Genomic DNA, 13,584 nt, shown 5'->3' on the forward strand with positions numbered 1-13,584 from the left:
TGTCCACATCCCTCTTGAAGTGCGGCGCCCAGAACTGGACGCAGTACTCCAGCTGCGGCCTGACCAGTGCCGCATAGAGGGGGAGGATCACTTGTTTTAATTAGATGCATTTGTCATATTGGATACGAGTAAGCCTTTCCTTCATTGTTGCAAACCATTGCTTACCAAGGGAATAATGGCCCGTAAAGACAGAATGATATCTTTGTTCAAATTTTGGAGTGTTTTACATTAAAGTTGTTCCGTAAAAGTATGGTCCTTTCCCCTCCTCCCTCTCAAAGTCTTTTGAAAACTCTATTTTTTATCTAACGTACAAGTAGTACTATTCACTGTGTGTGAATATGTGCTTGGAGCTCTTGATTTTAATCAACTGGACCAAGATGAGAAGGAAGATTTAGAAAAAAACCCACAAAAAACCTACCAGCAGAAAGTATATCTCACTGTCTAGAATCCTGCCTAGGGTGAGTTGTCAGAGAAGGAGCTTCTGGAAAACAAATGATAAACATGGACAGATTATCATGTCCAGAAACCCCAAATTGTCTTTGGTGCTTCCCACCTATTAAAGTAATATCTAGACTTAAAAAAACATTTCCATTGCTATAGAACAGGGCTGCTCCCCCGCCTCCTATCCTCCCAATGTGTCCCTTTCCCATGCTGCTGGTGCCCCCTGCCCCTGCTTCACTGTACCAGTGCCCCCAGGTCTCCTTAACCAGATAGGCCCAGCTGACCTGCCTCCAGAGACAGGGTGGAAAGTGAAAAGTAGGAGGTGGGGAGCCTGGCAGCAGCTACAGAAGAGCAGTGTGGGGAGCCTGTGATACTCTAAATGCCACATGAGATTATTCAGGCAAGAGTCAGTTTACTCTTCTAAGAAGCCCCTCACCTAGTGCTTAGTCACAGAAAAGTACAGTCCTTATCTCTCAGAACAGCCAGGTGAAGTAATATTTGCTCTCTGGGCTCTCCAATCAAAATGTTGCATCTGCTAGGTAGGCTGACTCCATGGATATTTTATCTGACTTTGAGCAGTCTCTGCATAATTGCTTCAGATTATAGGTATTCTCTTGTGTAAGTCTGGCTGCTTTTCAGAACAAAAGGCTGCAAAAATAAGAGTTCAAAAACATGCAAGTAGAAAACTATATATGCTGCTGCATATATATTTGTTGTGGACACTTGCAGGAAATTACATGCATTCATTTTATCACTATATCACCACCTACACCCATGCATTCATTATATCACTTTTATTCTATATATGATATGAGCTATGTTGACATGAATGCATATAGAGTAGGGTAGAATAAAAAAAAGCATATACACATTTATTGTTTTGTTGTTCACTGTAATTAGTGTCCGGTAAACATTTTGAACACCTGTAGTAATGTAGAGTGTAAGTTATTTATTTTACTTCCTAAGGAAACAAGAATCAGTGTGTCTATTTCTGATGACTAGAGCATATATACATTGCAGAATGAAACAAAGGAAGATGCCTTTCATAACAGTTATCTATATGGACATTCTTAATGTACAGTTCTGTCGTTCATGTGTATGGATAGCTAAGAAAACTGGTTTTAGCTGCTTTGGATCTCCTCATGCTGAGGCAAAAAAAGGAGTGGCCTGAAAACTGTCTGCCTTTTAAACAAAACTTTAGAGCATTGAGACCTGGAAGCAGGTAAAAGGGATCCTGCTTGTTCTGCGGTTGACTTCACCTAAATACCAAAAAGGAGAAGGGACAGTAGGATGAGAGCCAGGGCACATTTTGTTCTAGCCTCAGCTTTTTCAACTGGTCCAAAGGCTTTCTGGAGTTCACAACACAAGAGCTCTCATTTTTAATTTATTGAACAAAAACCACTTATTTATGTTCTAATGGACAATGCAATCATATAAAGTACAGGTGGTCTAAGTCAAGATGGTATGTATTTTACAAAAGTTCTGTAAACATGGAGATTAGTTATTTGTATGGAAAGATCCTTTAGAAAAACCCTATGAAATATATAGATATTTTTTCTTTACTGTGAAATATTCTGTATAGTCTGATTACTGGCTGGGAAACCTGCAAGGAATATAATGAGAGAAACTGATGATACAGTGAACAAAAAGGCATAGTAGTGAATGTGAGAAAATAACAACATAAAATTTTCAGGCACAATTACACTTGAGTTGAAAAAAACAACAAACTTAAACAATATCCAATAACAATTTACCAAATCCAAATCTACTATTTAATAAGAAGAAATTATGTTCTATTGAAGGAAAAATTATTTAAACAAGTAAGGAGGATCAGGCAAACTATCAGCAGCATTTCCCAAGATTTGAGTCACAAAAATATGCATTGTTAATCAATCCCCAAAGGAAACAGAATCTACAGTTCCACAACAAAATTGTAAATGAATTTTACAGATTTTACTCTGGCCTCTATACAGCAGATTGTGGCATCTATTTCAGTAATCTGGAGGAAAGTAACTTTCTAAAATAACAGTTAAATAAGTCTTTAATTGCTCAAAAGGACAATGACCCCTTACTGTGTACAAGGTGCCACTGCATCTTCCTCATAAACTTACATATTTAAAATGAAGAGTAGAATACTGGCGCTCTAGATCATGGTATCTATATTGATCCATCTCAGGCAAATTTATATAGAAACATGTTCTCAAATTACCCATTAGAACAGGATAAGCTAGGGCATGGTGACACCTTACAGGCTGAGTCACTTGGAAAGGCATAACCTTTCATAGGTGGTAGCCTATTTTGTCAAATGCTAGTAATAGATTCATAGAGAACAAGGGTGCTAAATAAACAAAGGACAGAGAAAGGGGAAAGAAATAAGATCTTTGTCATTAGAGCCTTTTGAAATTGGGCAGTCATCTTTCCTGAGGGTCAGAATAATACAGTCACATCAGCTCCACTATCTACGTCACCTGCTTGGCTGCCTTCCACTTATTAGATGCTCCTTTTCTGGGAAAACACAGAAGGTATTTGAGGCAGTGAGTCTCTATTAATAAAGTTGGAAAGTACAATTTTTGCTCAGAACTCAAAATACTTCAAGCTCTTGTTTTTAGCCAGGCTGTTGCGGTTCTGCCCCTTTAACCCTTAAATTTGCCAGAGTCCACAGAAAACTTCTTTTGGTCACTGTTCCTTACTTTTTGCTCTGAAGGTATAGGCAGTTCTGGGGCAACTATGTAGTGAAATGAGTGTGAAGCTTTTCAGTGTAAGAATAGATTGTTTTGTATTTGAACTGGAGAGCTTGTGAGAGACTTCTGGGTGAAAACAATTTTCAGGTTACAGGGTAAATAGGGATAGTGTGAATTACATTTTGTTTTCAGTCCTTCTGTAAACAAAGGTATCCAACCTGTGAGCCTGGGGGTTGCCAGGTTGAACTTGGGAAGGGTGGAAGTAGCGGGCAGGGAAGCAAGCAGGAATTACAGTGGAATGTAAGGCTAAGTACAGACAGTCAAAAAGCGGGAGGCTGAATTGAGTCAGTCTTTGCAAGTTAGTCTAAGCTGCAGTGATTAAACTGAGAAACAGCTGGACACACACTCACTTTTGATTCAGGAAATGGAGCTACATGCCTGTAGTGACTCAAGCCATAAGCTGGGAGGGTGCTAAAGCACAGCTGTCTGGCACATAACCAGTATGGTCGGTGTGTTTGTTTCCTCTCCCTGCTGCCCCCGCAAGGTTTCTAGGATTTGCCGTCCAAAATCACAACAGCGGGAGTCTCCAGGGTTGCTCATCACTTCCTCTTTCTGTTTCCAGGTGCCTCTGGGATTTGTAGTCCAGTCACAGCCAGCTGTAAGTTTAGCACAGGGCAGCTCTATACTCAGGGGAAGGTGGGTTTAACCCCCCACCCCAGACCCCAAGCCAGAGGTGGGGAGAGGATAGCTGGGATGCTAGGGGACTCTGATTTAACTTGAACCAGGAAGGGGTCTGGGACCGAAGTTTCATAAACTGGTTTGAACCAAATCAGTTAAGTCTGATACTACATTCAACCAGGTTTGTCTTAAACCAGTTTCAGCGATTTTGAAACGGATTTATATGTAGTGAGCTTCTATTCTGTTACAGGTTTAAATCAGTTTCTGGTGACTTAAAACAGTTTATGTGCAACTTCTGTCCCAAGCCTAAAAGGCTGCACACTGCCAGTTCCATTCCACTCCATATTATTGCTGGTGTACAACTGTGTCCCCGGGTTGAACAATGAGCAGTGACTTAATGCATGTGCCTTTTTATCTTCAATTGGTGTCTCTAAATACTGTTATATCAGCTGTTCAGTGCTCTTAGAAATCCTCTTGCAGGAAGTGGGAAGCCAAGGATTGATAATTCTGTTGCATCTAAAGTAAAATTAAGGAGGAAAGGCATTTATGATTTTTTTTCCAGCTACCCTTATCAGAAAGAAACAGAAGAAAGCACTTGAACATTATTTTTCCTGTTACATTTACAGAAGATCTACATTGTTTTCAGAATGTGAATCGGTATAGATATCAAAGTATTGGGAAGTAATTTAGATTGAGGAATTATTTTGTACATTGTTGAATGTGAGCAGAGTAGATCAGATGTATTGGAATAAGATGGGTGAGGAAAGAACAAGCTTGTAAAGAGCTGAATAAGAAATAATTTAAAAAAGCACCGGTTTGTTTCAAGTAGAGCAGTGCATTGCCACTGTCTCATTCGTCAGTCCCTGATGTGAGGTGGGAAACAAAAAATGGATGATACCATCAGCAATTAAGAAAAGTATACCTCAATAGCGGAATGGCAAGGTAAAAATGCCAGAACGTCTTTTGTTGGCATGTTACTTCAAGTAAACTGTTAGGTTTTTTGTTTTGTTTTGTTTTGCTTTGTTTTTTTAGCTGACAAATCTTAATTAGACAGCAATGTGGGGATAAAAATTGTCCTTTAATACAACCATTTCTATTGCATGTGTTTTTAACACCATGAAATTCAAAACTTGTAGTCTTTGTCCTGATTTTTGCCATTTCCTTTACCACCTGTCAAGCAAAATTAATAATCCTTAAAGAAAGGGAAACTAACTGCAGGGTGCCAGGAAGAAGAATAGCAGGTGTGGGCAAGTTGAGAAGAGGGTTCCTTCTCACCTTTTTTTATTCTGGCAAAGCCGGTTGAGTGCAGTTCCTCCCATAAAGGGTGAGGAGGAAGATTATCATGATAGTCTTTTACCTGTTGGCAAGAAGGCTTGGAGCCCCAGGAGCACAGCAGTACAATACAGCTGGGTGAAAAAGAATGAAAAGTTTCCATGAGAAAAATTATAACATTTCAAAGTTGTTTCCATTTCACAGCATTCCTAATGAGCCCATTTTCCAGTTAATTTGCAGTGACGTTTTGGACTGAACATTTTAACTGAATACTCTCTTAAAACAGCTCATTAAAAAGCCAATAGTTTTTAGTAAGGAAGTGGCAATTTTCATGCATTTAGACTTTAAAAACTATGTTTTTTAGTGACTTTTTTGAGAAAAATGGGCAATATTTCATTTAAGATAATTTTTACAGGCGCATAAATCTGTGTGGGAAGATTCCTATCTATTTTACACCTTTGCCTCCAGCCCTTCTGCTGCCCTCTCTTCTCAGTTTCCAGACTACCAGGTGGTGAAGCTGCATAAGAAGGGGGAGCAACACAGTGTGCTGTTAGCAGAGGAAGGGGGAGTTACACTCTTCCATCATCCTATTTGCTGTAATGCCTAAATGAAAGTTTTCGTTTTTCTCAGAACTCCTTGAGGAAACTACCTAGTATAGCAGCTGGATTAAAAAATACTGGTCACTTGAAGGTGCAAGTCATCAGGATGTAGAATTTACTGGCAGCTAAAAGGCTGTAATCTGTTGGAAGCTACATATTGCATTTTATATTTTTATAACAAATCTGGAAGAATAGGCTCTTTCACCTAACTTGCTTCACCTTTGTATTTTTATTGATAGGGCTTATCTACACGTGCAGTAAATTCAAAGCACCATCTGTCCTTAATCCACTGGAGTTTATTGCTCCTGGGCGCACTGTTTGAACATGCACCTGGGACTGCAGCATGTTGAGCTGGGTTGGAGCATCCCTGGCTGACAGAGGGCTTGGGAGGGCCGCCTGCCAGCCTGGGGCTGCTCCAACCTGGCTCAGCATGCTGTGGAGGGGCTGGCCGGGTCATGAGGTGCCCTATTGCAGGGCTAGCCATCAGGCAGTCTCTGTGCTGAAGCACTCTTGTGCCCCAGCCAGCCATGTCAGTGTCTACATGTACGCTGCAGTAGAATTTATTAATTTACTCCAGCCTAATAGCGCTGGGCATGTAAATGCTGAGACATTTACTGCGGAGCCAATTAGTCTACTCCTCAGCAAACATCTGGTATAGAGGTGCTCACAGAGTAGTGTGCTCCTAGCCCAGCTTGTGTTGGAAGCTGTGTAATATCATCAGGCTAGTGTGACTGGTGAGCATGGCATGATGGGCAAGCTTATTGGCAGTTTATGGATAAACATGCTACTGAACCTTGAATGGTCATAAAACACTGGGCCATCATTTCAGCTAGTTGGTGTGATCTCCTAATATTTACCCACATTAAGGTGAAGAAAATATTCCGTTCAGCTGAGCTGTACCCTGGCACCTTTCACAAGCATTACTGTGCGTTTCAAAACCACCTTCCAGAATACATTGTCTTAGTTTATCTGGTTACAGTCTATATTCTGTAACATACATCTAATATTACAGTTCTTAAGCAGCAAAACAAATTCTGTACTGTACTGTCTCTTAGCAACATCATTTTAGGAGGTGATCTTCTTTTTAGATATTAGCAATAAGCTTGTCAGATTTGTGATTAATAACGAATGCCTTCCTGTTACTCATCTTGTGCCCCTGGGAAAAAAAAATGTCCCAAGATGCCATTTTCTTGCTTATGTTAAAAAGCAGCTGTACATCTTTAATGGAGATCAGATGGATGTTCCTGGAAACACTGAGAAGTTTGAATTGCAGAGCTTTCAATTTGTCAGTTGCCTTAGCTGGAGCTTGACTAGAACTTGCTACCTACACCAGAGCTGTTTGACCTCTTCAAGGAAGCTAGTGAAGGTGACTTTCTTCATTCTATTCTTTATGGTTATAATAACAAGGCAGTCTCTAGATAGCGTAAGATAACAGCTTGCAGCCTTGAAATAGGCATTTTACCAGGTGACCGCTGTTTGCTTTTACATGTGGAAAATCAAATTGAACACTTGAATTGAAGGTCAGATTCTGATCCAGCTGAAATCAGTGAATTTTTCCAAGATTTGGACTGACATGCAATGTCTAATGTGTTTAGGATTCTGACTCTTTAATGTGGTTTGATTAATTCATAGTGATAGATGCATTCAGAGGTCTTTAGACAATGCCTGTTGTAAGTTCAAGATCAATCAGATGCATGCACTTCCTGGCATGCAGCCTAAACCTAGGGTTGAGTAGCATCTCTTGCTAGTGCCATTCCTTGCTCCCTTTCAGATCAGTTGCAAGAGACTTTGAGGTCTGACTTTTTTGTATCAGCAGCTCAAAAGAAAGCAGGAATTAGTGCATAATAATGGTATAATCGTATTGATAACAGTGTTCTTAAATTGTGCAATTCTGCCTATTGGATACGAATCCAAGACTCTAAGATCAAACATAAAGCAAGCAACGTTTTGTACAGAACTAGAAACCCTACAGCATGCTTGTACCAGCTGTCCATTGGCATAATAATTATTGTGCTTAATAGCTACAGAAGTCAAGGAATAGTAGTTCAACAGAACCCTAGCATGTTCTCATACTATTGGCTTGCCCTTAACATACTTACATCTACAACACTTGGGCAAAATGCTTAGAAAACCAATAGGATGGCAATAAGAACAGAGGTCAAGGGACTTTTACTGATGGGTTTCTTGGGTTTTGAAGCATGGAGTTATTGCCTGGTGGGGGGGAGGGTGGGCAGAGGGGAAGGGAGTGTGTGTACCTGCATGTTCATCCATTTGGAAAAATGTCTGTTCTTAACCAGTGAAAAGGACCTAGATCAGCAGTTTCCAAACTAGTGGTTTACAGCAGTGTTTCTCAACCATTTTCCTACCGGGACCCAATGGTAAAGGTCCATGGCCTGTCCCAGCTCACACCGTCCTGGCCCTGCTGGTGCCTGACCCGCAGCCCCCCAGCCCTGCTGGAGGAGGCTCCTAGCTGCTGCCGTCCTGCTTGGGCCAGAGCGTGGTGGTTGCCGTGACTCTGGCTCACGCAGGCAGCAGCAGAGTGAGTCCGGCCCCAGCATGGGCTGGAGGGAAGAGGAAGAGAGGCCTGTGGCAGCCTCCCTGTCCTGGGCCAGGGCTGCCATGCCATGCCAGGCAGCCTGGTCATGGCCCCACCTGCCTCCCGAATGGTGTCTCCCAGCCCCTCTGCCCCTGTGAGCATAGGCACTGGCCCTGGTTCCACCAGCCCAGCCATACAGGTCTCTCCTACCTCCTTCCCTCTCTTGCCGCCCCTCTGGCCTGCCACAGCTTGTGACCCTTCAAAATATTTTTGTGACCCACAGGGTGAGAAACACTGGGTTACAGGTCCTACAGACGTTCAGTGGGCCTGACCCAGAAGATGACCACAAGTTAAAAAGTTACCATGGAAAATAGATTGGGAACTGCTGACCTGGATGATGGGTCCCTTTGTAGATTTACAGAGTAATACTAATAGACATACTAATGAACATTTGCTAAAACACACATACATAGCTAGAGAGATAGATACTCTTACAGTTTTGTTCATGAAAATCTCATGCAGCAATTTAAATGCAAAAACGAGCCATTTTGGGCACAGTAATACATGAATGTTTTGTATTTTGAAATTGACTAGATTATACTTACAGTACTTCCCCTGACTCCAAAATCAAATGAGGCTTCAGCTGAAGAATCCTACTCAAATGTTTGGTTTGGTTTGGTTGTTTGTTTTTGTAATAAAACTCTTTCCAAAAGAATTTTTAAAATAAGCTCTTGACAATCTGGCATTTCAAATTGGTGTGTTTTGCTTGTTTTTGTCCTACTATTCCCAACACGTCTAACTAAGATTTATTTTTTCTTGCCCTGCTTGGACTTAACAGTACAAGCGACTAAAGTTCTTGTGTTAGTCACTGAACAAGTATACAAGCATGCAGGCACACCTAGGCCACTGATTCTCAACCATGGAACCAAGACACCTGGTGCTGCCAGATCCTTTGAAAGATGATGAGCTGGGAGGTGATGAGATAAGCACAGGCTCAGACTTGTCCCAGCCTGAGTGTTCCTCCACTCTCACTGCCCAGCCCTTCTGCAAGGATGTCAGCGCTGAACTATATGCATTAGCTTTTGAAACCAGGTGCTGCTCTATTCACAAAAATTTATGGAGAGGTACCTTGAGTCCAAAAAGGTTAAGAAGCACTGCTGTAGGGTTAGGGCAAGCTTCCTAACTAGTGTCTTCAGCCAAGAGTAGTTCAGTTTCCATACCCCCACAGGCCGAGCAGGGTGCCAAATTAGTAAGAGGTTGGCTTCTTTATGTGCAAGGGCTGTAACTGCTGTTCAGCAATTAGCAACATTATTTAAAGACTCTATCAAATGCCAGTACCTTTGCTCATAGTATTCTTAACTAGTCAAGTTGTCTAAAATTTATTTTGCAACTTGAATGGTGGCGTGGCAGTGCATTGATTACATTTGACATCAGCCAGTTGCCAACAGACTTTAGACAATGACTCGAGCAGACATGTAATGGAGAATTCAGTACCCTGGGGTTTAAAACATTGGCTCTTTTATTTTAGAAAAATGGCAGTAATATTCCTCATTTCTTACTCTAGGTTGAATTGTAGAACATTTTTTAGAGTTAAATTGGGAGAAAAATGTGATGATATTAAATTTAAAACAGTAAATTTATTATCTACTTTGGTGATTTGTCAAATTTGATGCAGATAAGCACCTAAAATATCTTACTAATTGAAGGAAACAAAACCCCTTTCAACATAATTCTTTAACATCTAAATAGTTTGTTATGCTGGCAGCTTTTAAAATGAATCATGCAAAAAAAATCTTACTTTAATTAAAAAAAAATCTTTTTTCTTACAGAAAAATGCCAAAGGGCAGGATTTGTTCGACCAAATTGTATATCACTTGGACCTTGTGGAAACAGATTACTTTGGGCTACAGTTCATGGATGCCTCCCAGGTTACAGTATGTATAACTTTTTTGTGTTTATAATTATTTATAATGGATGAAAGTCCATAGAGGAATTGAGAAATGAATTGTATAATGAAAATTAGTTGGCTGTTGGTTGGCAATTCCTGCACAAAATGTCAGGTTCTTGAAAAAGTGGCACATGCCATTTCACACATTCACTTGACTATATGTATTTAGTCATAAAAATGACCAATGAAGTGCTGCTTCTGTGTGTGGGGTGGGGCAGGGGAGGATGGATTGGGGAAGATGCTTGCTGTTTGGCTGGCCCATAGTATTAAAAATGCCTTTACAATAATCTTGGTCTCCCAGTACACCAGGGCCTCTTGTAACAGCTACCCTGCTCTCGGTGTTGCTCTTAAGCAGTTGATTAAGATACTGTACAGTACATATGATGCAAAATTCCCCTCTACCTCATCTTGGATCCCCTGGGTCTGCTGAAAAAATTGAATAAGAATTGCCTTGTTTCACATTTAGGGCTATTACAAGAATATTGGGTTGGAAGAGACTACATTTCTTTCAGCTATGTATTGATAACAGAATTCAGCTGTTTAATAATAGCTTTTTTGCTGTTGACATGTACATCTTATTCTCCAGGGTTTGGGGACCACTACTAGCCATTTGAGCAGCAAATAGGGTTTTAAACACCAGGAAGATAAATTCTTGCCACAGGCCTCTTTCTGGAATAAGTAAATATATTTTTCCCTGGAGAATGAGAGAGAGAAGTTGCATTAAATTGCCATTCAGATAAAATATTGGAATCATGCAGAGAAATAATAGCATACAGTGAAATGTAGATTCTGACTTTTTCCTTTTTTTTTTAATTTTTGTTTTTGTTATGTGGCAAACATGGTACAGTGGTTGAGGAAAATATAGTGTCTGAGTGTGACTAGGTTTGAACAATATCTTATTTAAATTGAAATAATTCGGTTCACTGGGTGTGTCAACATGTGCATTAATGCACTTTTTCAAATGCATATTAAATTTAGTACCTCCAATATGAGGTACTAAATAAATGTGCATTAGGCTTCACTAATGTGCAGTAGTGCAAGCGCATGCTTTTTAGGTGAGGCTTAGCATGCAGTAGCCTATTCTACTGCATATTAACACTTTTTTTACGTTACTTCAATGCACAGTAGAATAGGCTACTGTGCATTAAACGGCATGTATAGACGCACCCACTGAGACCTAGATGTTTATGCGTATACTGTAATAGGTTGAGATTTGAAAAAGGAGGTTTTTAATTTCGTGCGAAGATCAAATTAAGAGGAGAAAACGCCTATTTTCATTACTTGAACATATACTTCTCATTTTACCTTAAGGGAAACAGTAGTTCGTGAAATTGTTTGTACTGATCACCAGAAAGCATAGATGTGCTAACAGCAGTGTCAGCACTGGGGTTTTTTTCATTGTCGCCACTGTCACCCTCTAGCTACATTGCTTTTGGTGTCCGACTGACATTTTGGCTATAAGATATACTGGGTCTTTCATGCTATCTTTTCTCTCTTTTTTGGACCAGGATTTTTGAACATATTGACAATGAGTAGTGTTTTTTTCTTTTTGCTTAAAGGGTCTTCTGTTCCAGTGAAAGCAGCCTTGGGCATAAGTTAGCTATCATCAAGAGAACAGTGTTCCCACAGGCAGCCTTATAACCAAGCACCAGATAGCCTGGTATAGAATTTAAAACCTCTCAGAGTGCTCACCTGATTAAGGGTCCTGTGATTTTTATAAAACGGAACCTTTCCACCAAGGAAGCAGGCCAGACCTGGAGGACTTGAAGGAGAGTTTTGAACCCGTAAGCAGACATCGACAGAACGCAGACGGCTTCTTGGAATAGCAAGAAAAACAAAGCTGAGACTTGAGTACAAGTCTTCTATTTCCATAGATTAGTTTATCTCTTGCATTTAAAGTAAAGTGGATGTTTCCAGAAATTGTTTTGCAGAGTCTGTCTGTTGTTTGATTATACTATTTGGTGGTCTCGTCTCCCCCCCCCCAAAAAAAAAAAAAGCAGTAAAAGGTTGTTAGGTCCATAACTTTGGCAGAACCCCAAAAGGATGAGGTAGCTCTAGTTAAGACTTGCCGGGAGACGGCACTGGCTTCAGGGCTTAAGTAATGCAACCACAAAGGTTCCACAGACAAGGGGAGATGTGGTCTGCAGCATGTGCATAGACCTTCAGAGACAGAGCCAACTTTCTGGCTGTATCAACCAGCTAAAACAGTGCGGGACTCAAGGATTGGTCCCACTACAGCGTCCACAAAGGAGAAATCATTCAGGGTTAAAATGCTAAGCCTACCAGTACTAGCAGGAACGCCTCTGGGAAACCATCTCTGTCAACACCAGGCATAGGGACAGACATTACATACAAACCAGCTTAAGTGATCAGAAACTGGTTTAAACCTGTAACAGAGCATAAGTTTAGTGCACATAAACCAGTTTCAAAATGGCTGAAACTGGTTTAAAATAAACGTGGTTGAATGTAGTGTCAGACTTAACTGATTTGCTTGAACCCTTTGATACAATGTCTGTCTCAGACCCATTCCTGGTTTAAGTTAAATCAGTCCCCCCAGCATCCCAGATTCTTTGCAGCCCTGGACTGTGCTGTCTGGTGCAAAGAACAGTCTGGACCCACTCCTCTGTTCCCTAGCCAGAGCTCCAGTAGAGACTGAAGGCACAGCAAGGTGTGCCTTGCTTCCCCCAGCCCCCCACCACCTCACTGCTCAAGCAGGGATTCCCCCTCCCTCACTCCTGTCTCACATAGCACTGACCCCAGCCACATGGACCCTAGGCATTTAGTATGCTAGGTAATAGGGCTGTGCAAAGCTTTGGTCGCTGATTCGATTTGGCAGAGGTTCGGCCCAATTTGGTGCCTGAATTTCCAAATCTCAATTGAATCAGGAGACCCTTTAATCTCTCCAAATTGGAACCCTCCAAACTGATTTGGAGAAATTCAATGATTTGGACATAGACACAGCTTTAAATGGTTTTTCTACATACCTCTAGGTACTAAGTGGCTTGTGACCGCTGAGATGGTGGAGCGGATGGAGTGCCCCTGGGAGCACGGGGGTGGTCCCCAGCACACTTGGCACTGGGCCTGGAAATGGACCAGAAGCACTTCTGGGTCCACCACCGAGCATTGGGGGGGGCGGCAATTCTCTTGTGGGACGCTCCATCCACCCCACCATCTCAGCTTTCGTGAGCCATGGCTGGTACCTCTAGGCATGTAGAAAAAACATTTAAAGCTGTGTCTGTGGCTGAATCGCTGATTCTCTGAATCGGCTTCGAATCTTCAGATTCGGATTTGGCTGAATTGAATCGGGACAATAATCCAAATCAATTAATTGAATCACTTCTCCCGAAGCAGGCTGAATCCAAATTGAATACAGTCTGCTTTGTGCACCTCTACTAACTATTGCTGAGAGGTGTCTGTGTGTATATCTCC

The 13,584-nt window shown here is 41.3% G+C and overlaps 1 protein-coding gene across 3 annotated transcripts in view; it reads left to right on the forward strand.

The window, feature by feature from the left end:
• Nucleotides 1-13,584, forward strand: part of EPB41L4B (erythrocyte membrane protein band 4.1 like 4B) — a 293,968-nt gene that overhangs the window by 78,485 nt on the left and 201,899 nt on the right. For all 3 annotated transcript variants that reach the window (XM_019540677.1, XM_019540686.1, XM_019540694.1), the window contains exon 2: nt 10,037-10,141. In XM_019540677.1, the coding sequence (XP_019396222.1) occupies nt 10,121-10,141 (21 nt within the window). In that variant the 5' untranslated portion in view covers nt 10,037-10,120. The remainder of the gene's footprint in view (nt 1-10,036; nt 10,142-13,584) is intronic.

The sequence above is a fragment of the Crocodylus porosus genome, unplaced genomic scaffold (assembly GCF_001723895.1).
Source record: "Crocodylus porosus isolate Cpor-Errol unplaced genomic scaffold, CroPor_comp1, whole genome shotgun sequence".
NCBI lineage: Eukaryota > Metazoa > Chordata > Crocodylia > Crocodylidae > Crocodylus > Crocodylus porosus.